At 39.1% G+C, this 22,016-nt stretch overlaps 1 protein-coding gene across 2 annotated transcripts in view; it reads left to right on the forward strand.

Moving 5' to 3' along the window:
• The window catches only part of RELN (reelin), a 527,959-nt gene that overhangs the window by 404,491 nt on the left and 101,452 nt on the right, over nucleotides 1–22,016 (forward strand). For both annotated transcript variants that reach the window (XM_077746923.1, XM_077746922.1), the window contains exons 26-31: nucleotides 119–290; nucleotides 768–968; nucleotides 6,921–7,153; nucleotides 15,661–15,818; nucleotides 17,073–17,280; nucleotides 18,546–18,622. In XM_077746923.1, the coding sequence (XP_077603049.1) occupies nucleotides 119–290; nucleotides 768–968; nucleotides 6,921–7,153; nucleotides 15,661–15,818; nucleotides 17,073–17,280; nucleotides 18,546–18,622 (1,049 nt within the window). The remainder of the gene's footprint in view (nucleotides 1–118; nucleotides 291–767; nucleotides 969–6,920; nucleotides 7,154–15,660; nucleotides 15,819–17,072; nucleotides 17,281–18,545; nucleotides 18,623–22,016) is intronic.

Raw genomic sequence — 22,016 nt, forward strand, 5'->3', positions numbered from 1 at the left:
ATGTCGGGCTCTGTGCTGACAGCTCAGAGCCTGGAGACTGCTTTGGATTCTGTGTCTCCCTTTCTCTCTATGCCNTGGCTTTTCCTTTCCCAACCATAAATGATTTCCTTTTATGCAGATTTGTCTACCTGGAGCTTCCAGCCGCTGCAAAGACCTCTTGCACGAGGTTCCGCTGGTGGCAGCCTGTGTTCTCGGGGGAAGGCTATGACCAGTGGGCAGTCGATGACATCATCATTCTGTCAGAGAAGCAAAAGCAGGTCATCCCTATTGTGAACCCGACTTTACCCCAGGTATCCTTCCTATGTCTGAACTCCAAAAAGACAGGATTGTAAAAATAGATGGGATTACAGAATTTCTCACTTCCCCCAAAGATTGAGTCCTTGACACTGGAATATAAGCTTATAAGTAAAATAAGTTTTCTGTATTTATACTTATTTTTCTGGTTTACACTTAATAGTTTTATTATCTCTCTATGCTGATAGTTCACAGGTTATTTAGATATTTAAAAAAAATGACTAGGAAGTCTGGCCAAGACATTATTAATGTGTTTATAAAATTAGATACACAGTGGCAAAATATTTTCAGTGGTTAAATCCTCAGGAAAAAGGGTTTATGGCAGTAAAAAGAAATAATAATTTAGAGAGTCTGCTGTGTTTTCTGAGCAATACATATTGTACATGGCCCTACATATCATGAACTGAAAATTCCTTTCTTGTTTTCAAAGCTATCAAATTGCCTTTCCGTGTTGTTTGTATTTTTTCTATTAGAACTTTTATGAGAAGCCAGCTTTTGATTACCCGATGAATCAGATGAGTGTGTGGTTGATGTTGGCCAATGAAGGAATGGTTAAAAATGAAACTTTCTGCTCTGCCACACCGTCGGCCATGGTATTTGGAAAATCAGATGGGGATCGCTTTGCAGTCACACGAGATTTGACTCTGAAACCTGGATATGTTCTACAGTTTAAGGTATTTATGCACAGATTTCCTCCCAGGGCAAGCGAAAGAGCACACCATCTCCCAGACTTGTAAGTGACATCAAAAGAACACATATTTTTCAAACTCTTTTGAAGAAGGGACTCCCGTGAACAAAAGTTCAAAGTTCTTAGAATGGCAAGGCTCTTTATTTAGCTCTACCCACAATGAAAAATAACTGGTCAAGTTGAAAGTTGACTTTTAGATTTTCTATCTGATTATGACTTAATGAATCTCATGCTTCTGAACGGTAAGAGAGAAGTGCTCTTTTTCAGTTTACTAGTGCTTTTGGGACTTACGAGTTAGTTTGTGTTTTTACTATAGGATTTTCACACAACTTCCTTCAATTCAGTAAATTTATACCTTAGTGATCACTATTTTCTTAAAAGCTTGCTGTTTTTCAGCACTGTGATAATATGCCTACATGTATAGTGGTGCTTGGATGGCTCTGTCGGATAGGCGTCCAATTCTTGGTTTTGGCTCAGGTCATGATCTCCCAGTTTGTGAGATCGAGCCTTGTGTCCAGCTCTGCACTAACAACGTGGAGCCTGCTTGAGATTCTCTCTGTATACTCTCTCTACTTCTCCCCAACTAGTGCTCTCTTTCTCTGTCTCTCTCTCTCTCAAAATAAATAAACATTAAAAAAACAAAACAAGAACATGTCAACATGTAAAGCAAGTATTTACTTTGACAAGCTCTTTTTTCAGAAGCCTAATCAAAATTTCATTTTGTTTATAATAAAATCCCACTAAATTCTGGGGTCGAAAGTAATGCAGTTTTAATGAGCTAGCACAACTACATGGTCCTTACGTAACGGCAGGATGCAGATGGTAAATAATTTACAAATGGAATTATTCAAGAGATCAGATGTTTATAGGCAGCTCTTCAAATACAATTTCCAGAGGTCTGTAAACAAGGAAGTTAGTCATAAGTAAAATGATTAGTGAAATGTTATTCTTCTCTGTTTAGAGTTTGATGCTAAACTACAATGGAAAACCATTAATAGCAGTTATGACTCTGTATTAATTTGTACTGCCTAAAAACGGTAGCAAAATAACAGCAATAGCAAAAACATTGCAGGAATACTATGCTTTTTCTCACTTGACGGCATCTTGATTTCATTAGTCACAAAATCGTGAGAGTGTAGGTGTTAAAATCTGCAAGATGGCATTTTGGTGTTTAGAAAAATCTAAACCAGGTGGCACCTGGGTGGCTTAGTCAGTTAAGTGTTTAACTTTGGCTCAGGTTATGATCTTGTGGTTGGTGGGTTCGAGCCCTGTGTCGGGCTCTATGCTGGCAGCTCAGAGTCTGGAGCCTGCTTCAGATTCTGTGTCTCCCTCTCTCTCTGACCCTCTCCTGCTCATACACTCTCTCTCTCTCAAAAATAAACATTTAAAAAAATTTAAAATAAAATAAAAATCTAAATCAAGAAAACATTATTAAATGTTTCAAGTACTTAAACAATCAGCAAGAACGCACAATAATCTCAATTCTCAAATGACACCAGCAGAAGACTTTTGACTGTGGCTGTTAGTTGATAATAGATATGTAATATGGGTCATTTGGGGATTGATGATTAATGTATGTTTAGAATCTGTGACAAGAACTTGGTGTCATCTGTACACAGTGCTGGTACATTTTTGTAATGCATTCCATTTGTCAAGCACCAGTTGTTAGGAATATAGACATGAAAAATATGGCCCTGGCCTTCAAGGAGCTCAGAAATTAGCAAATGAGCCAGAAAAGAGAACAGTCATTCTTACAGGAGTGTTATAGTAGAAATAGGCTCTAGTGGAAACTAATTTGACAATAAACTATTTGAAAAAAAAAAAAGAAATAGGCTCTGAATGGTATAAGAGTACCTGGCATAGTGCCTGGCATGTGGCAGATGCCCCCCAAAACATCTGTTAGTTGGAAGGATGCATAAACAGATGGATGGATGGACCAAAACATCTGTTAGTTGGACCAAAACATCTGTTAGATGGATGGATGGACGGATGGACAGACAGATGGATAAGTTGAAATGAGAGGTCTCTGGAAATATAGACTTAGCGAAACTAACAATGGAAGGGGAAGAATTCCAGTTAGAGGGAACGGAATACACAAATATATGAAAACAAATGAAATTTCAAATGAGAATGGAATTTTGGAAATTCTTAGGTGTTTGGAGTATGTATTACAAAGGTGAGAAAGAAAGTCGATTAGCTTTATATGATGCACTAAGCCACTTGGACATTAACCTAAGAGTAGTGAGTCATGGACAATTTTTAATCCATTTAGTTCAAGAATCAGACCTGTTTTCAAGAAATCCTTCCAGCAGCAGTATGGGTGTTGATGGACCAAGAGGAGAAACTGTAATTAATAAGTGCATTTATTCATTTATTCAACAAATATTTGTAAAGCCTCTACTATATACCAGGCTCTGTTGTAGGCTATGAACATAAATAGGGATAGAGAGTGTGGGTTCGGATGGTACAAGGTAGTTATTATTTTATAAAGGGTTGTCAGGTTCCCACTAATAAAATGACTTTTAAGCTGAGACCTATAAAAGTTAGAAGAGTGAGTTATGCAGCTATCTGGGAAAGAGCATCCCAGGCACAAGGGATAAAAAGTGCAGNATAAATAAAAATATTTAAAAAAAAAAAAGTACAAAGGCCTGGAGACAGGAGTGTGCTTGGAAAAGTTGAGAAAATCACAAGGATGCTATTGTGATTAGAGCACATAGAGTGAGAATGTGCAGTTAGGTAGAAAAAAGAAGGTCAGACTTGGACTTCTGCTCTGAATAAAAATGCTAGCAGAAGAGTGACATACTCTGACTCAGGCTTTTAAAGAATCTGGTGACTATGCTGGGAGTACAGTGGCAGAGGCAAAGGCAGACACAGAGACCAGCTGGGCAGCTATTGCAATGACCCAGGTAAAAGATAAGGACTTTGTGAGACTGGAGGAGGCAGAGAGAAGTACTCAGGTTGTTGACTATACTCTGAGTAAAGAAAGGATGCTGGAGCCATCGTCAAAGCAAGAAATGAGGAGGCAAGATTTAGGCATTGCATGAGATTATAAAAGTAAGTAGATGGATCTGTGAGATATAAAAGGGGAATAGTCCATAGATTTTGGTGACCTCTTGGATGATAGAATGGATTTTACATCAACGCCCACGTTTCTGGCTCTGGTCATTGAAACTGGAGATATAGGAAGGGGAGGATTTATTTTAGGGTGTGGATGATGAGCGCAAACCTGGGCCTGTGGACAAAGGGATGCCTGTGGACTGCTCACACATGGGAAGCAGTTATGGACCTTTCCAGAGAGTTGGAGAGAGGCCCAGTCTGGGAGTTGTAGGTATTCAGAAGGGATTTGAAATTATGACTGTGATTGACATTAAGGAGCATGTAGCCAATACAAAGATAAGTAAGCCAAGAATTGAATGCTAGAAAACATTAACAGCTAAGACACAGACTAAATGGTCAATTTAAAAGGCACAGATTTGTCAGGGAACTGAAAGTGCCATCAACTTTCCTACTTTAGAAAGAGTGGTGGCCATAATGAAAAGCTAACTGTGCGTGCCCTTTATAATTACTGTCAACACATAGCAACCAAAAGCTAATGCTTACTGATGTGCCATGAAAGGAATTTGTGCTCAAAGAGTTTAATCATGCATCTGAGATTGTCAAATCATTGCTTATATTGTTAACATTGAGTTATATAAACTAGGATAAATGTATCACAATAATTCCTACTAGCCCAATTATAAAGTCTTCTGAGAGATCCCTTCTAGCTGTGAGTATGGGAATAAGGAAGATACAGAATCTTCTTTTGAAAGACTGGATCCACCTATCAATAGTCACAAGTATGAACTGGTTGACCTCTTGATATCTGGGCCAGTACTATGCTTGTGACCCTAACTTTCCTTCATCCTTTATTCTTTAGTCATGATCATGTTCCTTTGAGTGCTTGCTTCAGTTCTTTTATGCAATTTGACTTTTCTTATCTCTTATACGTTACGTCTTGTACGTTAAAGCTCTATGGTGGCTGCCACCAACAACCAAAATAAGGTATGAATAGATCATTCATATAAGATGGCATGTGATTAAAAAGGGGCCCCTGGGTGGCTCAGTTAGGTAAGCATCTGGCTCTTGATTTGGGCTCAGGTCATGATCTCATGGTTTGTGAGTTTGAGCCCCACATTGGGCTCTGCACTGACAGTGAGGAGCCTGCCTTGGGATTCTCTCTCCTGACTCTCTCTGCCCTCCCCCACTGTCACTTTGTCTCTCCCTCTCTCCCTCAAAATAAATAAATAAACCTAAAAAAAAGAGAGAGAGAGAGATGGCAGGAGTGCCTGGGTGGCTCAGTCAGTTCAGCATCTGACTTCAGCTCACATCATGATCTCATGGTTTGTGGGTTCAAGCCCTGTGTTGGGCTCTGTGCTGACAGCTCAGAGCCTGGAGCCTGCTTCAGATTCTGTGTCTCCTTCTCTCTCCACCCCTCCCCTGCTCATGCTATCTCTCTCTGTCTCTCAAAAATAAATGTTTTTTAAAAAATTAAATTAAAAAAAATTAATAAATGTTTAAAAATTTTTAATAAAAATTTAAAAATTAAAACAAATGAAAAAAGATGACATATAATCAAATAAAAATCAGGAAAAGAGCTTGACATTTATAATTACCAAAAAATATACACTAAAACAGTAATAAAATTATTTGTATATTTACTAATTTATAAAGAAACTTTTTTTAAACCTAAATAACGTTCAAAGCTATGGAAAAATTGATTCATATGAACCCAACTGATTAAAAATGAACACATACAAATAAAAAATTTTAAGCGTTTCTGCATTTTGATTCAGTAATACTATTTCTAGGAATTTATCTGGTGATAACAGATCAACTAAAGAAAAAATATATATTCTTGGCAATGCTGCATATAATAATAAAATAATATGTTAAATAAAAAGTAGAAGGAAAGTTTTATTTTTTATTTATTTTTTAACGGTTATTTTTGAGAGAGAAACAGAGCATGAGTGGGGGAGGAGCGAGAGAAAGGAAGACACAGAATCTGAAGCAGGTAAGGGGCAGAGAGAGAGGGAGGCACAGAATCTGAAACAGGTTCCAGGCTCCATGCTATCAGCACAGAGCCCAACGCAGAGCTCGAACCCACAAACCACAAGATCGTGACCTGAGCCAAAGTCAGACGCTTACCCAACTGAGCCACTCAGGTGCCCCACAGAAGGAAAGTTTAGGAAGTGTAGTAATTTCCTAACCAAAATGTATGCTTCTTTATAAAGAATAGAAAAAAAATACTTGTGTTAGGGCATTGGGATTTAAGTTCCTTTTTTTTTTTTTTCATTTTTTTTTTATATGTTGTTAATCCTGTGATGACATTCCTCTACATGAGTGCACAGGACAATAATAGTTTTATTTCTGGATTACTTTGCTTATTTGATGCAGTGGCAAAAACTTAGCTCTTTCATCTAAGTTACCAATGATTTCTTACTGAGCTCTGGCAAGAAAATAGAGTAAAGATGTTTATTCCACTGAAACCCAGAAGGATAGCATTCACTTCAGGTAACCTTCATGTTCTGAGAAGGATAGCTTTTCACCTTCTGTTTCCCTCTGTTTATATGCCTGAGATCAAAGAAGAAAACCATTTCTTAGCTTCTTTGATTTTTGTCCATGGCTTCAATGTTAGAGGAACCATGTTTCTGTTTTCCTTCCATAATCCCAAGAAATCCACAGAATGGCAACTGGTCCAGCTTTTCTTAAAAAACACCTGTTGCTCACCTAAAGATTCTAGAACCTATGGAAGGGTCTTGTTTGGAATTGACCTGCATGCCTTACCATCGTCAGTAAAAGGCAGACTCAGTAGAAAGGGCCCTGGCTGCTGTAGCACCTACTGTATTAAATGATAACTTTTAATCAAAACCTTTTATAATTTTGTCTTTCCCTTGGACAGCTGAACATAGGATGTGCCAGTCAGTTCAGCAGTGCTGCCCCGGTTCTTCTTCAGTATTCTCATGATGCTGGAATGTCCTGGTTTCTGGTAAAAGAAGGCTGTTACCCAGCTTCTGCAGGCAAAGGATGTGAAGGAAACTCCCGAGAACTAAGTGAGCCCACCGTTTATCACACAGGGGACTTTGAGGAATGGACGAGAATCACCATTGTTATTCCAAGGTCTCTTGCATCCAGGTACAGTGACCATTCTTATTATGTGCTCTAGACGTTATTTCTTGGAAGCATATGTTTATCTCAGTATCCTCATTTCAGTAACCTACAAGAATTCATACCATCTAACTATATCTATTCACAAAATAGGGGAAAGAGCCCTGGGGCAAATTTCCAAAGCCCAGGTGTGTGTGGAGGTGCACATGTACCCATGCATGCCTGTGAAACAAATTTACTCATTCATTCATTCATTCACTTATCCATCAAATGTTTATTGAGCACCATTCTGGGACAGCGGTGAACAAAAGATGTTTAAAGGCTCAGAGAGCCATAAGGCATTATTATATCAGACTTTGACTTTATATTTTTTTTAATTTTTGTAATGTTTTATTTGTTTCTGAGGGAGAGACAGCATGAGCAGGGGAGGGTCAGAGAAAGAGGAGACACAGAATCTGAAACAGGCTCCAGGCTCTGAGCTAGCTGTCAGCACAGAGCCCGATGCAGGGCTTGAACCCATGAGCCATGAGATCATGACCTGACCTGGTCAGATGCTTAACTGACTGAGCCACCCAGGCGCCCCCAGACTTGGACTTTATATAGATTTTTCATAATTTAATACCTCCCTGTGTGGGCAGTTTGAGATATCTTGTAATATAAAAGATCCCTTTAAGGGTTCCTGGGTGGTGGCTCAGTCATTTAAGCATTCGACTTCTGCTCAGGTCATAATCTCATGGTTCATGAGTTCGAGCCCCATGTCGGGCTCTGTCCTGACAGCTCAGAGCCTAGAGCCTGCTTCAGATTCTGTGTCTCCCTCTCTCTGCCCTTCCCCTGCTCACACTCTGTCTCTCTCTCTCTCAAAAATAAGTAAACATTAAAAAAAATAATAATTTTAAGTCCCTTTAAATGACTGTAAGAATAATAGAAAGATTAAACATCAATTGATGGAGAAATGAGATAAATGGATTAAAAACACTTGAAGTGAATTAGTTTCATTAATAGGGCAATAAATTTAACTCTTAGTTTTCTGGCAGCTAGGACAAAAGGGAAAAATATAGGGACATTTAGTTCTCATATTTGGATAAAAAGAAAAAATGCATTCTGATTTTTAAGAAAAAGATAACATTTTTTCCATGCTTAGTATTCTAGAATAAATTTCTAGCATGTATATGTATCCTTATGCCAGGTAAAGTAGATATCAGCATTTTTAAATCTATCATTTTGTGAAAGATAAAGAAACATTCTTCAAGTGGACACTTCTTAATTGAATCCCAGGATGTAGCATTAAATCATGACTAAGTCAAGGCATTTTTCTGCAGAGCTGAGATGATATGCATCACTGTACTCATATAGCTTTCTGGTTATGACTTTGTATATGCTCGGAATATTCATTAGTCCCATTCAGCAATATTTCCAGCTTGCTTTCTTCCTTCCTAGAATATGGTAGGATTATATTTCCCCCACACCTTTTGAAGTTTGACATGGTCTAATAAAACGTGAATGGAAATCAAATGTGTGGTTTTTAAGAGCCCATGTGGATTTTGCCATGTTCTCTGCTTTATGAACGCATGGTCTGAGATGCGGTTTACATCAATCTGGGTCCCAGCGTGTCTACAACAAGCAGACTTCCTTGCCAGCCTACACTCGACATATAGCAGAAGCAAGAAATAACTTTTGTTGCATTAAGCCACTGAGATTGGTGGTTGTTGGTCACCACTGCATAACTCACCTCTTCCTGATTGATAACAGGGGTAAAAGCATAGCAGTCTATAGGAGTGGTCTGTTCATGAAGTTCTTAGAGACCATTCTGTCTGTGACAACTTTCACCTAATTGAGCACCAAATTTACTGTTCATCATCTAGCTACATAAGCTGGGTATGTTCTCTGCCTCCCTCACTACTTAGATGTGCATCTCAAAAAAATCACACCACACACTTTGGTAGACCAACTTCCCTGGTAGGGAAAGAATTTTAGTCAAAGATGTCCAAGTTTCTGGATTAATCTCCTAAACTTTGAAGCATAATCTTTAAATACCAACTATCCCAAGAAAGTTTGTCAGTCAGTGGATCTAAGTTAACTTGTAAGTTATTTTTTGTCTGTCTATATGCCAGTGTTCTTTGTAGTATATTAACGAGAGATGATTTGATGTATAGGTAACAAAGTTGATGAGTCGGCCTTCTTCAGAAAAATTTAAGAATTTGACTTACATTCTGTTTTAGTTAGGATACAGGCCCAGCTAGTATAACAGAAAAACAAATATAACACTTTACAGAGCTTAAACAAGATAGAAGTCCATACTGGTCCAAAGGCAACCAGTCAAAGCTAACAGGGTGGTTCTGCCTTTCTGAGCACAACACTTTCATCTCCAGATTTAAGGCAGATCTTCCAGATCTTGTCATTTCTTAACCAGTAGAAGGAAAAAGGAGTCAAGGATGCATAGATACATTACTTTTTCAAAAAATCATCCTACTCTTTGTGCATATTCCTGAGTATAGCCTAAGATAATAATTATATAGTTTTCTATCACTGTGCAACCTATATCTTCAAAACTTAGTAGCTTAAAGCAACAGTGATTTAATTTCTTATGATTTTGTGGGATTATCTGGGTGGTTCTGCTGCTCTCTCTGGGCTCCATCATGTAGCTGCATTTAATTGATGGGTTGCTTAGTGTTTGGGCCCAGCAGGATCTTTCTCTCTATGTCATCTTCAAACCCAGGTGGTTTTGAGAACAAAAGCTAAAGCTGCAAAACTTTATCTTATTTGCCACATCCAACTGGCCAATGCAAGTCACAAAGCCAGGCTAGATTCAGAATGTGGGAAAACAGACTTTCCTTTCTGAAAGCAAGTGCAGAAAAATCACTTTATAGAGGAACATGTACATGAGGAAGTGTGATTCATTGGGGGCCATTATTGTAACAATCTACCATAGTTTGTTCTTAGCCCCAGTGATTCACATCTCTTCTAACAGCCAAATGTATTCAGTCTCCTTCCAAGACCCCCAAATGTCATTCCCACCACAGTGTCAAGCACTAGTTGCAGATCTTGTGATCTCTATCAGGTCAGGGTATGGCCATGGCTCCCTGTAAATGGCTCCTCATAGGTCTAGAGACCTATGAACTAAAAAGACAGTCATCCACATCCAGCATACAATGCCGACACACTGACAGGATAACTACAATAGACACTTCCACTCAAAAAACTAATAGTCATAAGGAAGGAATTAGAATCACATAGCAGCCACTGGCAAATAGGAATTCTGAAAGCCAGCAAGATGCTTGTTATTAAGACTCCCTCCTCAATAAGCAATGTCCAGGACAAGAAGGTTCTGGTTCTACTCTGTAGGCTTCACCCTCTGACGTACCTTTCCTTTGCCATGGGAATCTATCTGTGTGTGTACCTTCACAGCCATCTCATCCTACTTTCTGCCCATCAAAGGTGGGACATATAACAGTGTAGCACTGTAGTCCTCACCACCACCTGCCTGCCTCCCCCCTCAACATGCTCTTCTCAAATGTTGGCCCAACCACAGCTCTTCCAAATATATAGTGCAGCATGCTTCCAAATATATAGTGCAGCTGGGGAGCATTAAGTGGTATATATTTGCCACACTGACTTGCATATCAAGGTGCTGTAAGACATTGCTATGAAAGCTGTCATAAAGCCACATATGAGAAATAAAAGAAGGTTGTCCTCAATATCACAAAGTGAGCCAATATTTTGAAGCTCCCAGCATATCAGTATTTTCTTGGAACTCAGCTCTTGGAAGAAGAAATATTCTTTGTTAGAGCCCAGCTTCCTGGCTAGTTTGAATCCCATCCAACTTGCTGGTTGATGGTGTGTTGGTGACAAAGAGCTCTCTATTAGAGAATAGTAAATATGTATCCACTTTAAGAGCTGTTGTTTCTTCTGCAATATGTTAAACTCTGCTATCTCCAAATGCAGTGCTGGGAAGCTGAGAATTCGAAGTGCAAAAATTGTTAAAATTGGGAGCTATTTTGCCATGAGGCAACATGCTTATAATAGTTACTAGAACATTGCTCTTTCATAAATCATTCTAAGCTGATTTTCTCTAAGGAGCATTTTGTCCTTATATTCATTCTCTTGGTTTTTGCCTACAAAGGAGACATATTGGTGACAGTAGATACACGTCGGTGTATCCCTGACATTCAGCAGCATCCCCAACCATACAGCATGTTGTGTCATGCAGCTTTCTGTAGGTTCCCTATGCAGAACGCAAAAATGTTAATATTTCTGGGAGTGGGGATGGAGGGTGAAGAGAATGTGCCAGAAACACAGTTGCTTACTATTCTGCAGAATGTCTCCTCCACCGCCTTCATCACCTGTGAACTTCCGCACATGACCAGCAGATGCACAGGAATCTTGGTTTGAAAGGCTGATGTAACCCTTCTCTGAAATGTGGGGCAGAAGAGGGTGGTATAGAAATGAATTCTTATGTTCACTCAGGCATCCTCTGAACAAAAGTAATTGGGAAAGGAGACAGAGATAGAGTCTTCTACTTTTTCCTTATCTGGGAAAGCAAAACCTCTAGAAAGTTTTGTTCAAGATTTGAATGGTCAAGCACACTATGGTTTTTTTCTAGTAAAATGATATTAAACTCTGTCTTTTCCTCAATCATCATGTCCTCCAGTCCTTCCCAAGACCTTCCTGACTGTCAGATCAAAGATGCTTTTCTAGCTCTATGTCATTCTCAATAATAGTAGTAATCAGCATCACACATTTACATTTCTTTATTCAGGGCTTGATTAATGTATTTCCTCACTTGACTACGGGCTACATGATGGCAGGAACCTTACTGGGTTTTTGCTTCCCATTGTATACCTAGCCCAAGCATTATGCCTGGCATATTGGAGGCACTTGGTAAATGCTGGTTGAATGAATGGATATTGAATGAGGAATAAAGACCAACAGTAGGTGATTAGCTACAATGAAGATGCCTCCCTTTTTAAAATATGTTTTCCAAAATAAATTCCTTGCTATTCAGCAGAAAAATCATTATTCTGCGTTCTGCTGTGTCTCCCTGAAAAGGCACGGAAAGCACATGCCCACATGCACATACACGCATTCATAGCATGAATAATTTCAAGACTACATCTCCTCTACTTTATAAAAGATAAACCGTGTGGAATCTAGACATGCTTATTAGCTTAACTTTGGCCTACTTCTTTTTGTTGTTATCGTTGCTGCTATAGCTTAAAACTATAATTTATTTCATGTTTGAGAAGAGTAAATAAAAGTAAGATACACTCAAGGCCTGGTTCTGCACTCAAGAATGGATAACAGGCTCGTTCTGGTTCCTGTAATAGATTCAATTGGAGGTTTATTCTGTAGGTGGACAGCATAAGACTTTGACTAACCTTCCCCATTGTTCCACCATAGTATTTATGTGAGGAGTATCAGTACCTAGAGAAAAACTAGTCCAAGAATAAAAGTTATCCAGTCTTCAGTTGACAAAGCCATTCCAGTAGTGAGCAGCAAATATCTTAACATAGAAGAATGAACTCATGGTGCCGCATCAAGAGATTCCTGGGGCACTTGAATGGCTCAGTCGGATAAGCATCTGGCTCTTGATTTCAGCTCACATCATGAGCTCATGGTCCATGAGTTCAAGACCCACATCAGCCTCCACATTGATAGCACAAAGCCTGCTTGGGATTCTTTCTCTCTCCCACTCTCTCTGCTCCTTCCTGGCTCTGTCTAAATAAATAAACAAACAAACAAACTTAAAAAAGTTCTCTGCATGCCAAATCTCTTATAATATGGTGTTTAAATTAGGAGTATGTGGGATCCCAGGTATGGTAGATTTTTGTTGATATAAAGAGAGGTTTTCAAGCAAAGATTCAGAAACAGTTTGATGAACAACTATCCTATTATAAAAAACAGCTCTTAAGTAAAGAATTAGAAGGCATTTCAAGAAACAAGATAACTTTTAAGTATCAGGAACCACTTATTTCTTCAGAGAAGAAATGAGATACCCACCTCACTTTGGCCTATTTCTTTCTTTCCTTCTTCTGATGGTCTCCCCATGATGACAGTTTTTTAGTGAATTTCTCAGTCGTTCTTCCTTTTATTCCAGCAACCCTGAGGTTGCTAAATTACTTGTGCTCAGTTCCAAAACTGTGCAATGGAGAGTAGGACAGAGCAGCAGTAGGAATTGGGAACCAGGCACAACTTGGAAAAATTAAAATGAAGCAAAACTTGGCTTCTGTCATGAATGGTGAGATCTCTCTTGCTTTGATTTACACCTGCCAACTAAAAACCATCTAGCAAAGATTAAGAGAAGGAAAAGAGGTACAATCTCTCGCCCTATTTCTTTGAAATATGGGCTCCCAACTAGGACTCTGAGCTATGATTCATCATATCCTGGACTCACTCTGTTAGCCAAATAATTCATCCTTTTGTTTCGTTTTGTTTTTTTCTTTATTTATATATGGGTTCCCTAATTCTGAGCTCCTATGGGCTTGTACCTTCTCAAATATCTAACAGTGTACTCTGCTTCTTGGGTTGATAGGAGTCTTAGACCTAGGGGTGCCTTGTCTCTCTGGCCAGACCAGACCCTGGCTCTCTTATTGTTATGAAAATTATAGGGACCCCCCAAGCAATGGAGATGGGTCAAAAAGTTACACTAGCCCTTCATTCATTATCAAATTACCAAAGCATCTAGATCTACCTAATGGTGGGATTCTACAACCTTCTAAATGCTTCTGGGCCTCAACCTGAGCCTGCTTCTTCCATGAAGTAGTGCAGTTGATAGAGGTGCCCAGATCTTGCCCAGATAGGAGGACTTCGAGTAAAGTTGTTCCTACCTCTTTCTTACTTTCCATGGGACAGAAGTTGTACCTCTATGTTTCTCTGTATTATAGAAACAAAAAAGAAGGGGTAAGGATGACTTTTAATAGAAGAGGACATGTGTCAGAGAATTGGCATGTTTTCCTTTTTTATTAAAAGATACACCTGTCTTTTAAGAGGGACACGGAAGCCTTGCCATTTTCCTTAAAAGCAGTGATTGACCAAAGCTGCTGATCATTAATTCCATTTATTTCCTTTGATAAGAAAAACATCTGCACAACCTAAATAGCATTACAACCCCAGTGGGAAGAATTTTCCCCAGGTCCATGACACTTCCACTGTATTTTCTTTTTTCTCTTTATTTCTTTCTGCTTGCTTTTCTTTGTCTTTTGTCTTAAAAAATAAAACCGATACATTTTGAATTAGCTTCAAAGGAAAGAAAAGATGTTTACCTTCCTCTTAACACACTGAAGAATGTGTGCTAAGACTTGCACTAATAGGTGATTAATCTCTGAACACTTAGGTAGTAAATAACATTGTTGGTTACATTTTGCAGATTTGCCAAGAGTAGGTAACTTAAAATAATGAAGAAAAAAATCCAGGTTGATGGTTCTGTATTGCCAAATAATAAAAGCTGTGAAGAGCTAGAAAGAAATGGATTCTGACGCTGCCGTGTTATTTCCACAATAATGGAGAGGAGAAGGAACCAACTTTGTCTGTAGTTATCCTTGACAGTCTTCATTAATCTTTAGGATTCTTTACCCCTCTTTACTAAGAAACTGGATTCACTCACAAGTCTATAAATATTGGCAGCAAAATTAATTGGACTCCAGATAACCTAATCTATCTTCCTTCCCTGATGTCAGTAGAACTGAGAAGGAAGAGGTGTTTTCCTGGTGTGATATTATAGATGTGGATGGGTTTCCTTATATTTGAAAAGAAAGAGATATCCTAAAAGGATTGCAAAGGCTAGAAAGCAACTGGGACAGGTGTTCATTTGGCAGTGTCCAGACTGTTGTGGGGGAAGAAGCACTGGGCAGCAGCCCAGCCCACTGGTGTTCCAGGATTTTTAAGCACTGGAACCAGGTCTCTCTTTTGTTCATTGGCAGAAACCAGTGTTCATTGGCAGCCCAGCTGGTTGCTAAGAGTCCATAGAATGAGTGTCTTAGAGATTTGAAGTTGAGAGGTAAAGAGGGAGCCAACAGGTAGGAGTAGCATTGTCAGCACAAGCTTAACTCTTTCCTGACAAAATCACATCAGTGGCAAATAGCTAGAGTCCCCCTTATATGTCCTAACAAAGAGCATTCTATTTGATGGGCTGAAAATTCCTAAATAGCCTCTTCTGAAAACACCCATAAAATTGGTGCAATGGAATGGTGAAATATTAATTAAGTGAAAGGAATACCTTTATGGTTTCTGTTGCTAAAAGAGTATGAGATGGAGAATATACAAGTAAAAACCTACTACATTTCTGGCCATTAGAAATCTTCTGTACCTGATAATCCTCCTGTTATTGAAACATTTAGGCTGAAGAAGAAATCAACAAGGTTTGACAAAGCTCTGAGAGAGAGAGAGAGAGAGACCTTATGAAGGTCAACTGTCCATTCAAGGGGACATGACTTTCAAATAAGCATTAACCTTTTTTTAATTCTTCTGAACCATTCTATTCAGTGCTTTTGCACACAACGTTGGTACAAGAAACACTTGTGTTTGTTTTTCCCTGACAGTAAAACCAGATTCCGATGGATTCAGGAGAGCAGTTCACAGAAGAACGTGCCTCCCTTTGGTTTGGATGGAGTGTACATATCCGAGCCTTGTCCCAGCTACTGCAGTGGCCATGGGGACTGTGTTTCGGGAGTGTGTTTCTGTGACCTAGGCTACACTGGTAAGGTCACAGATGTGTGTCTGATGGTTTGTTTTTAAAATATTCATCTCTGGTTACTGTATGTCATATTACTTCTTCCAAGGAGATAGATTCTGAGATTATTCTTCTTTAAGCCCTAATTGTAGGAGTTTGCCACCCAGGCACTTGAAGTGCTAAGATATTCTGTAGTTTTGAGCTGCCTAAGGAAAAAAAACCATGGTAACACCAATTTCACTCTCTAAAGGAAATTTATTTATTAGTAACATGATAGTAATTAACATTGCTTTAGGCTCTGCTTTATGAGGCACTATAGTAAGTGCTTTTTATTTCACCTCATTGAATTCCAGCAAAAACTCTATGCCATAGTACATACTATTATTGTCCTTGTTTATATTTGAAGAAACAGACAGAAAGGTTTAGTAACTCTCCCAAGGTCACACAGGTGGGAGTTGCTGAAGCTAGGCTTCAAACTCTGGCAAGTCATTCTCTAAAACTTGAACCCAAGCTCTTCCTTGACCACTTGGCTGCAAAGAGCTCTCTGTGCTCTTTACATTGCTTTTTATAAAGCATGTAATTTTATACATGCAAAGTAAAAATCAGTATAAGAAATGGTAAATCCAGGACTACTGAAAGAGAACTTTACAAGAAAAATATTTTCTGACCATGGCCACCATTGGCTGTTGCTACAAGCAAAAATAAAAAGGGAGCTGAGATTAAAGAATAAAACTGGAGAAAATGTTATAAGCTTCAAAAATCTTTTTGTAGAGTTTTTCCTGGAGGCAACTTCAAAAGGATCCCTCTCAGATTTTCAGCGCTCTGCCCTCCTTCTGGCATGTGACCAAAGAGGAACATATGTTGTTGCAGGCCTTCTGTGGAATGCCTGGACACTCTGGTTTCAAGGGTAGTTTTTGAAACTCTGAGATCAACTCTCTTTATTGATCCTCTGATAGAAAAACACCAAAGCAACACATTTTATTGTGGACAAAATCTATTTGTCAGTTTCCACAAATCCTCTGAGTAGCAAAAACCATGGAAATGTATGGTTCCCAGTGTCTCTCTATTAAAGAATAAAAAATGATAGAGGTGGAATAGTGTTTTGTAATGATGGTAGTGATGGCTGTACTTCACACAGACAGTTGAGAGATACAGATTTCCATGCGGTTTCTTTCCCCTAACACCTGTGGAAATGCTTCTTCAACCTGGACTCTGAATGTACCTTCTAATGTTTCATGATTTCAACAAAGCCTCTCTCCTGTGTATTTCTTTTCTCGGAAGCCGCACAAGGAACCTGTGTGTCTAATGTCCCTAATCACAGTGAGATGTTCGATAGGTTTGAGGGGAAGCTCAGCCCTCTGTGGTACAAGATAACTGGGGGCCAGGTTGGAACTGGCTGTGGAACGCTGAATGACGGCAGATCTCTCTACTTCAATGGCCCCGGGAAAAGGGAAGCAAGGACTGTCCCTCTGGACACCAGGAATATCAGGTGAATAGTTTATTGGTACACATCTCTGTGAAGATTTACCACACCTTGTGGTCTAACCTAAAACACTCTGTTCTGTTATTGACGACTTACATAATAAGGTTTCTCTCTATATATTTTGATATTTAAAAATGAAGTATAACTTCAACTCCATAATAAAATAGTTTCTGCAAAACGTATACCACAATTCACTAATCAGCCTGCAGACATCACAGCCTGCAGTCTGTGTGTCTAATGTAGGTCAGCTTGGTTGTCTAAAGTTCATTGTCAGTATGAAGACTATTGGGTATTATTTTCATATATGCTGGGTGAACAAGGATTTTTTTCAACTTTAAATTCGGTGATACATTCTGTTTATCGAAGTTTATTTGTATTCATTTGTGAAGAACTGCTCCAGGGACACCTGGCTCGCTCAGTGGGTAGACCATCCAACTCTTGATCTCAGGGTTGTAAGGACAAGCCCTACACTGGGTGTGGAGCCTAGTAAAAATNCCTACAGTGACATCTACTGGTAAAATAAAGAACTGCTTGTTTTTAAGGTCAAATGAAATAGTAGCACACTGAAAATAAAACTGTGCGTTTTGTATTATTATCAATTAAATTATTTGAGAATCGGAAGAAGGAAAATGCAAGAAATATTTGAAACTTCTAGGCCTTGTCCTCACTAAAATCTGGGATTCTGTGTCACGTTTTTTTTCTGTCTTCAGTCTCATTCCACTTCCAAGTTCTTGTCACAGAGGGTGCCTGTCATATAGGCCCTGTCTATTGGTTTACTATGGATGGAGGCCCAATTTACATCACACTGAGTGTCAGCTGTAAAAAACTGAACCATCCAAGTCTAAATCAGCAATATAGGTAATTTTGTGGCCCTAAATTAATGCAGCATTTAGCTTCTTAATGTTAGATTTTTCCTCATCCTGAATTTCCAAGAATAGTATGGTCTTGATTTAAGGAATGACCATTTCAGTGATTTCACTAAATTCTGCCAGACTGTTACAATGTGGTAAAGTTCAGTTGTTTCCTTTCATTTAAATTATTATTTCAGAATAAAATTAATGGTTGTTAGGTAACTTTTTAAAATGGTTATAGAATTAGCTTGCTGTATAATCTATGCAGTTTCTGGTTTTCATATGCCCTTTGTGTTTAAAAGTAATATTTTAGAATTACAGAATTTTTTTAATATGTCAAAACATGGAAGGTTAAATCTGTTCTGAACTTACCTATTTGTAAATAAACTGAAGCTTGGGTTTTTGGGTTTTTTCCCCCAGACTCGTTCAGTTTTATATACAAATTGGAAGCAAAACTTCAGGGATTACCTGCATCAAACCAAGAGCTAGAAATGAAGGTAAGTTGTTGTATTTCCATAGAAATTATAGTTACTATTGGCAACTTAGTGCTTTTTCTTCCCAGACTTTGGCCAGGATTTTACAACTTGAGAGGCTACCCTGAATCATTCTTTCTCTTCTCTTCATCATTAAATGGCTAGCTGCATGGACCCATGATGTCTTAGGTTCCTCATCTAGATCCTTAAGCCTGAAAAGCTTATTGATTATGTCAGAGTATATTTGTTTTGATCAGAATATATTTGTTTATGGTCAGACTATATTTGTTTTAAGGACTGCTCTTCCTTTATAACTTTCAATAAGGAGAAAAAAAATAGCAGAAAGTTTTACATTTAGTGTGGGGCTAGAAGTTTTGGCCCAGGGCATTACTGAATGCAGATCAGACCCTGACCATAAACGCTCTGGGGGTACTAGCATCCTTTGGTAGAAGGAGCCCTTCTTAGTAATGATAAACATTAACTTTTACTGAGCACTTGATATATGCAAGGCACTGTTCTTTATCTGTTTTTTCTGTTTTTATCTGTTAATTCATTGAGTCCCCATCATACCTCTTTGCCATAGGTACTATTTGTCCTATTTTACAGAAACAGAAACTGAGACACAAGCAGGTCGAATAACTTACCCAAGATCATGCAGTCAGTAAGTAAATGAGCAGGGATTCAAAGCAGTGATGCACATTCCAGAATAGACGCCTTAACCTCCCATATACGGCTTCTCTCCTTGCCCACAACTCCACTTTCTCTAGGCATCCGTACCATCTCCTGCCTCCGTGGTTCAATTCTGAAAAAAAAAATGCAAAAGGCTTGTAGCATACATAAGTGGCCTTCAGGAGCTCTGCAGGTAGAATGGGATCCTTAAGGAACCCATATATGAGTTTCCCTAGCACAAAATCTGTGGGCTGGTCAGATGGGTCCTCCTCCAAACCTTGGTCTCATGAAAGCCACATTAAGAGTTTTCTAGTCTTGTAAATTTATTATCTCAGGCATGACTGTGTAAAACATATTGGCTTAAATTGTACCTGTGAATCCATAGAGCTAGTGATAGCTCTAATAGTCAATCCTAAATGTCCTTGGCCATGTCATCACGAACTGAGACGTTTCATGACTTTTTCTGAGTATCTCAGTACTTTTAGTATAGATCGTCTGTTTCCTGAAACATCTGTAGATATTTCTGTAAAAGTAAAAGTTTTTGCAAAGTCTAGAAACTTTTACAGACCATTTTGTCTTGCCTAATCTCTTCAACAAAGATTTATTCAAGAATCTGCTCTAAGCCACACTCATTCTGGGCCCTGGATACAGTGTCACCAATCATGTGACATGTCAGTCATGATGAGCTAGGTTGTGGTGCAATAATGAACAACTCTCTAAATCTCAGTGGGTTAAAACAGAAAAGATTTCTCTTTCATGCTACATTTTCACTGAGGCTCATCTGAGGTCCTTCCAGCACCCAGGACAGTAAAGCCGCTGCTGGGTAGATTTTGGGTGTTGCCAGCCATGTGGCAGAGGGAAAGAGAGAGTGTGGTGAAGGGGACAAGAAGTCCAAACCACCCTGTGCCAGCAGCAGAAAAAGCAGGGTAGCAGTCATGACCAGAGTCGACAAATGCCCTGTCTGTAAGGGACTTCCATTTTAGTGAGAGGAATTAGAACATAAACAATAAAGAAAAGAAATGAGCAAGATGTTAAATTGATGGGCTGGACAGAAATAAATCAGCTGAAGAGATGGCAAATTGTTGATGGGGAGATTTGATTTAGATAGAGTGGGCTGAGAAGGGACTCACTGAGGAAGTGACATTGAAATCTAAAAGATGAAAAGGAGCCAGCACATGATGAGCTCAGGGAAAGTTTTCCAGTCAGAAGAAACAGCAAAGGCCACAAATTGGAAAAGAATTCTATGGCAATGAAAAAGAATGAAATCTGGCCATGTGTAGCAACATGGATGGAACTTGAGGGTGTTATTATGCTGAGCGAAATAAGTTAGGCAGAGAAGGACAAATACCATGTTTGCACGTATAGGAGGATTAGGAGGAACTTAATGGAGGACCATGGGTGAGAAGAAGGGGAAAAATAATGGGGGAGAGGGAGGGAGGCAAACCAAAAGAGACTCTGAAATGCCGAGAACAAACTGAGGATAGATAGGGTGAGGGGAGGGGGAGGGGGGTGATGGGCATGGAAGAGGGCACTTGTGGGGATGAGCACTGGGTGTTATATGGAAACCAACTTGACAATAAACTATTAAAAAATTGGAAGAGAATTCTGATGTTGGAAAACAAAAAGAAGGCTAGTGTGGGGGCGACTGGATCGCTCAGTCAGTTGAGCATCCAGGTCATAATCTCATGGTTCATGAGTTGGAGCCCTGCAATGCGCTCACTGCTGTCAGCACAGAGTTGGCTTCAAATCCTCTGTTCCCCTGTCTCTTGTGCATGCACTCTGTCTCAAAAATAAATAAAGAAAACATTTGAAAAGTAGTTTAAGAGAAGAAGTAAAGAAGGAATGGGAAGGAAGGAAGGAAGGAAGGAAGGAAGGAAGAAAGAAAGAAAGAAAGAAAGAAAGAAAGAAAGAAAGAAAGAAAGAAAGAAAGAAACACAGAAAGAAAGAGGAAAGGAAGGAAGGGAAAAAGAAAGAAAAGGAAAGAAGGAAGGAAGGAAAGAAGTTTGAGAGAAAGAAATAAAAAAAAAGGAGGAAAGGAAGGAAGGAAGAGGGAGGGAAGAAAGAAAGAAAGAAAAAGAAGGGAAGGAAAGGAAGGAGGAAAGGAAAGGAAAGGAAGGAAGGAAGGAAGGAAGGAAGAGAGAGAAAGAAAATAGAGAGGGGAAAAGAAAAGAAAGAGAAAAGGAAGGAAGGAGGCTAGTGTGGCTTGGAGATGAGAGGCAGGAGCCCCGGTGTGCAGAGCCTCGCTAGCCACGGTAAGGAGATAAGGTCTGAATCCATGTGTCATGGACATCAACTGAAGGCTTTTAGTCCAGGAAGCAATATAATCTGATATAAATTTTTACAAGATTGCCCTACAGAAATAGGGTAATAGTAGTTCAAAACATATGACTAGGTATGGAACATGTTCTCCACCCCAGGGCAGAGGCAGGAGCTTCAAGGGGTACAGAAGAAGACAGGGTCTTGTCCTCAAGACCTTATTTCCTGATTGGAGAGGTAGAGTTTTTTTTTTTTAACATTTTCTTTAACCTTGGTAATGAAATTACTATAAAATACTTGGTGGTTGGAACAGTGTAGCAATTGTGTACATGACTTTTCTGAAAATCACAGATCCCTACCCCATGTGTATATGAACTTTACAAAAAAGAACTGACCAGAGTATAGTAGGAAGCATCTACTTATCATAGACATGAAAGTTCCACTCTACACTTAGCCTCTGACCACGAGTGCCGTTGCCTGCCCTGCAGGGCAG

This window comes from Crocuta crocuta, unplaced genomic scaffold (genome assembly GCF_008692635.1).
Source record: "Crocuta crocuta isolate KB4526 unplaced genomic scaffold, BGI_CrCroc_1.0 scaffold396, whole genome shotgun sequence".
In the NCBI taxonomy this organism is placed as follows: Eukaryota; Metazoa; Chordata; class Mammalia; order Carnivora; family Hyaenidae; genus Crocuta; species Crocuta crocuta.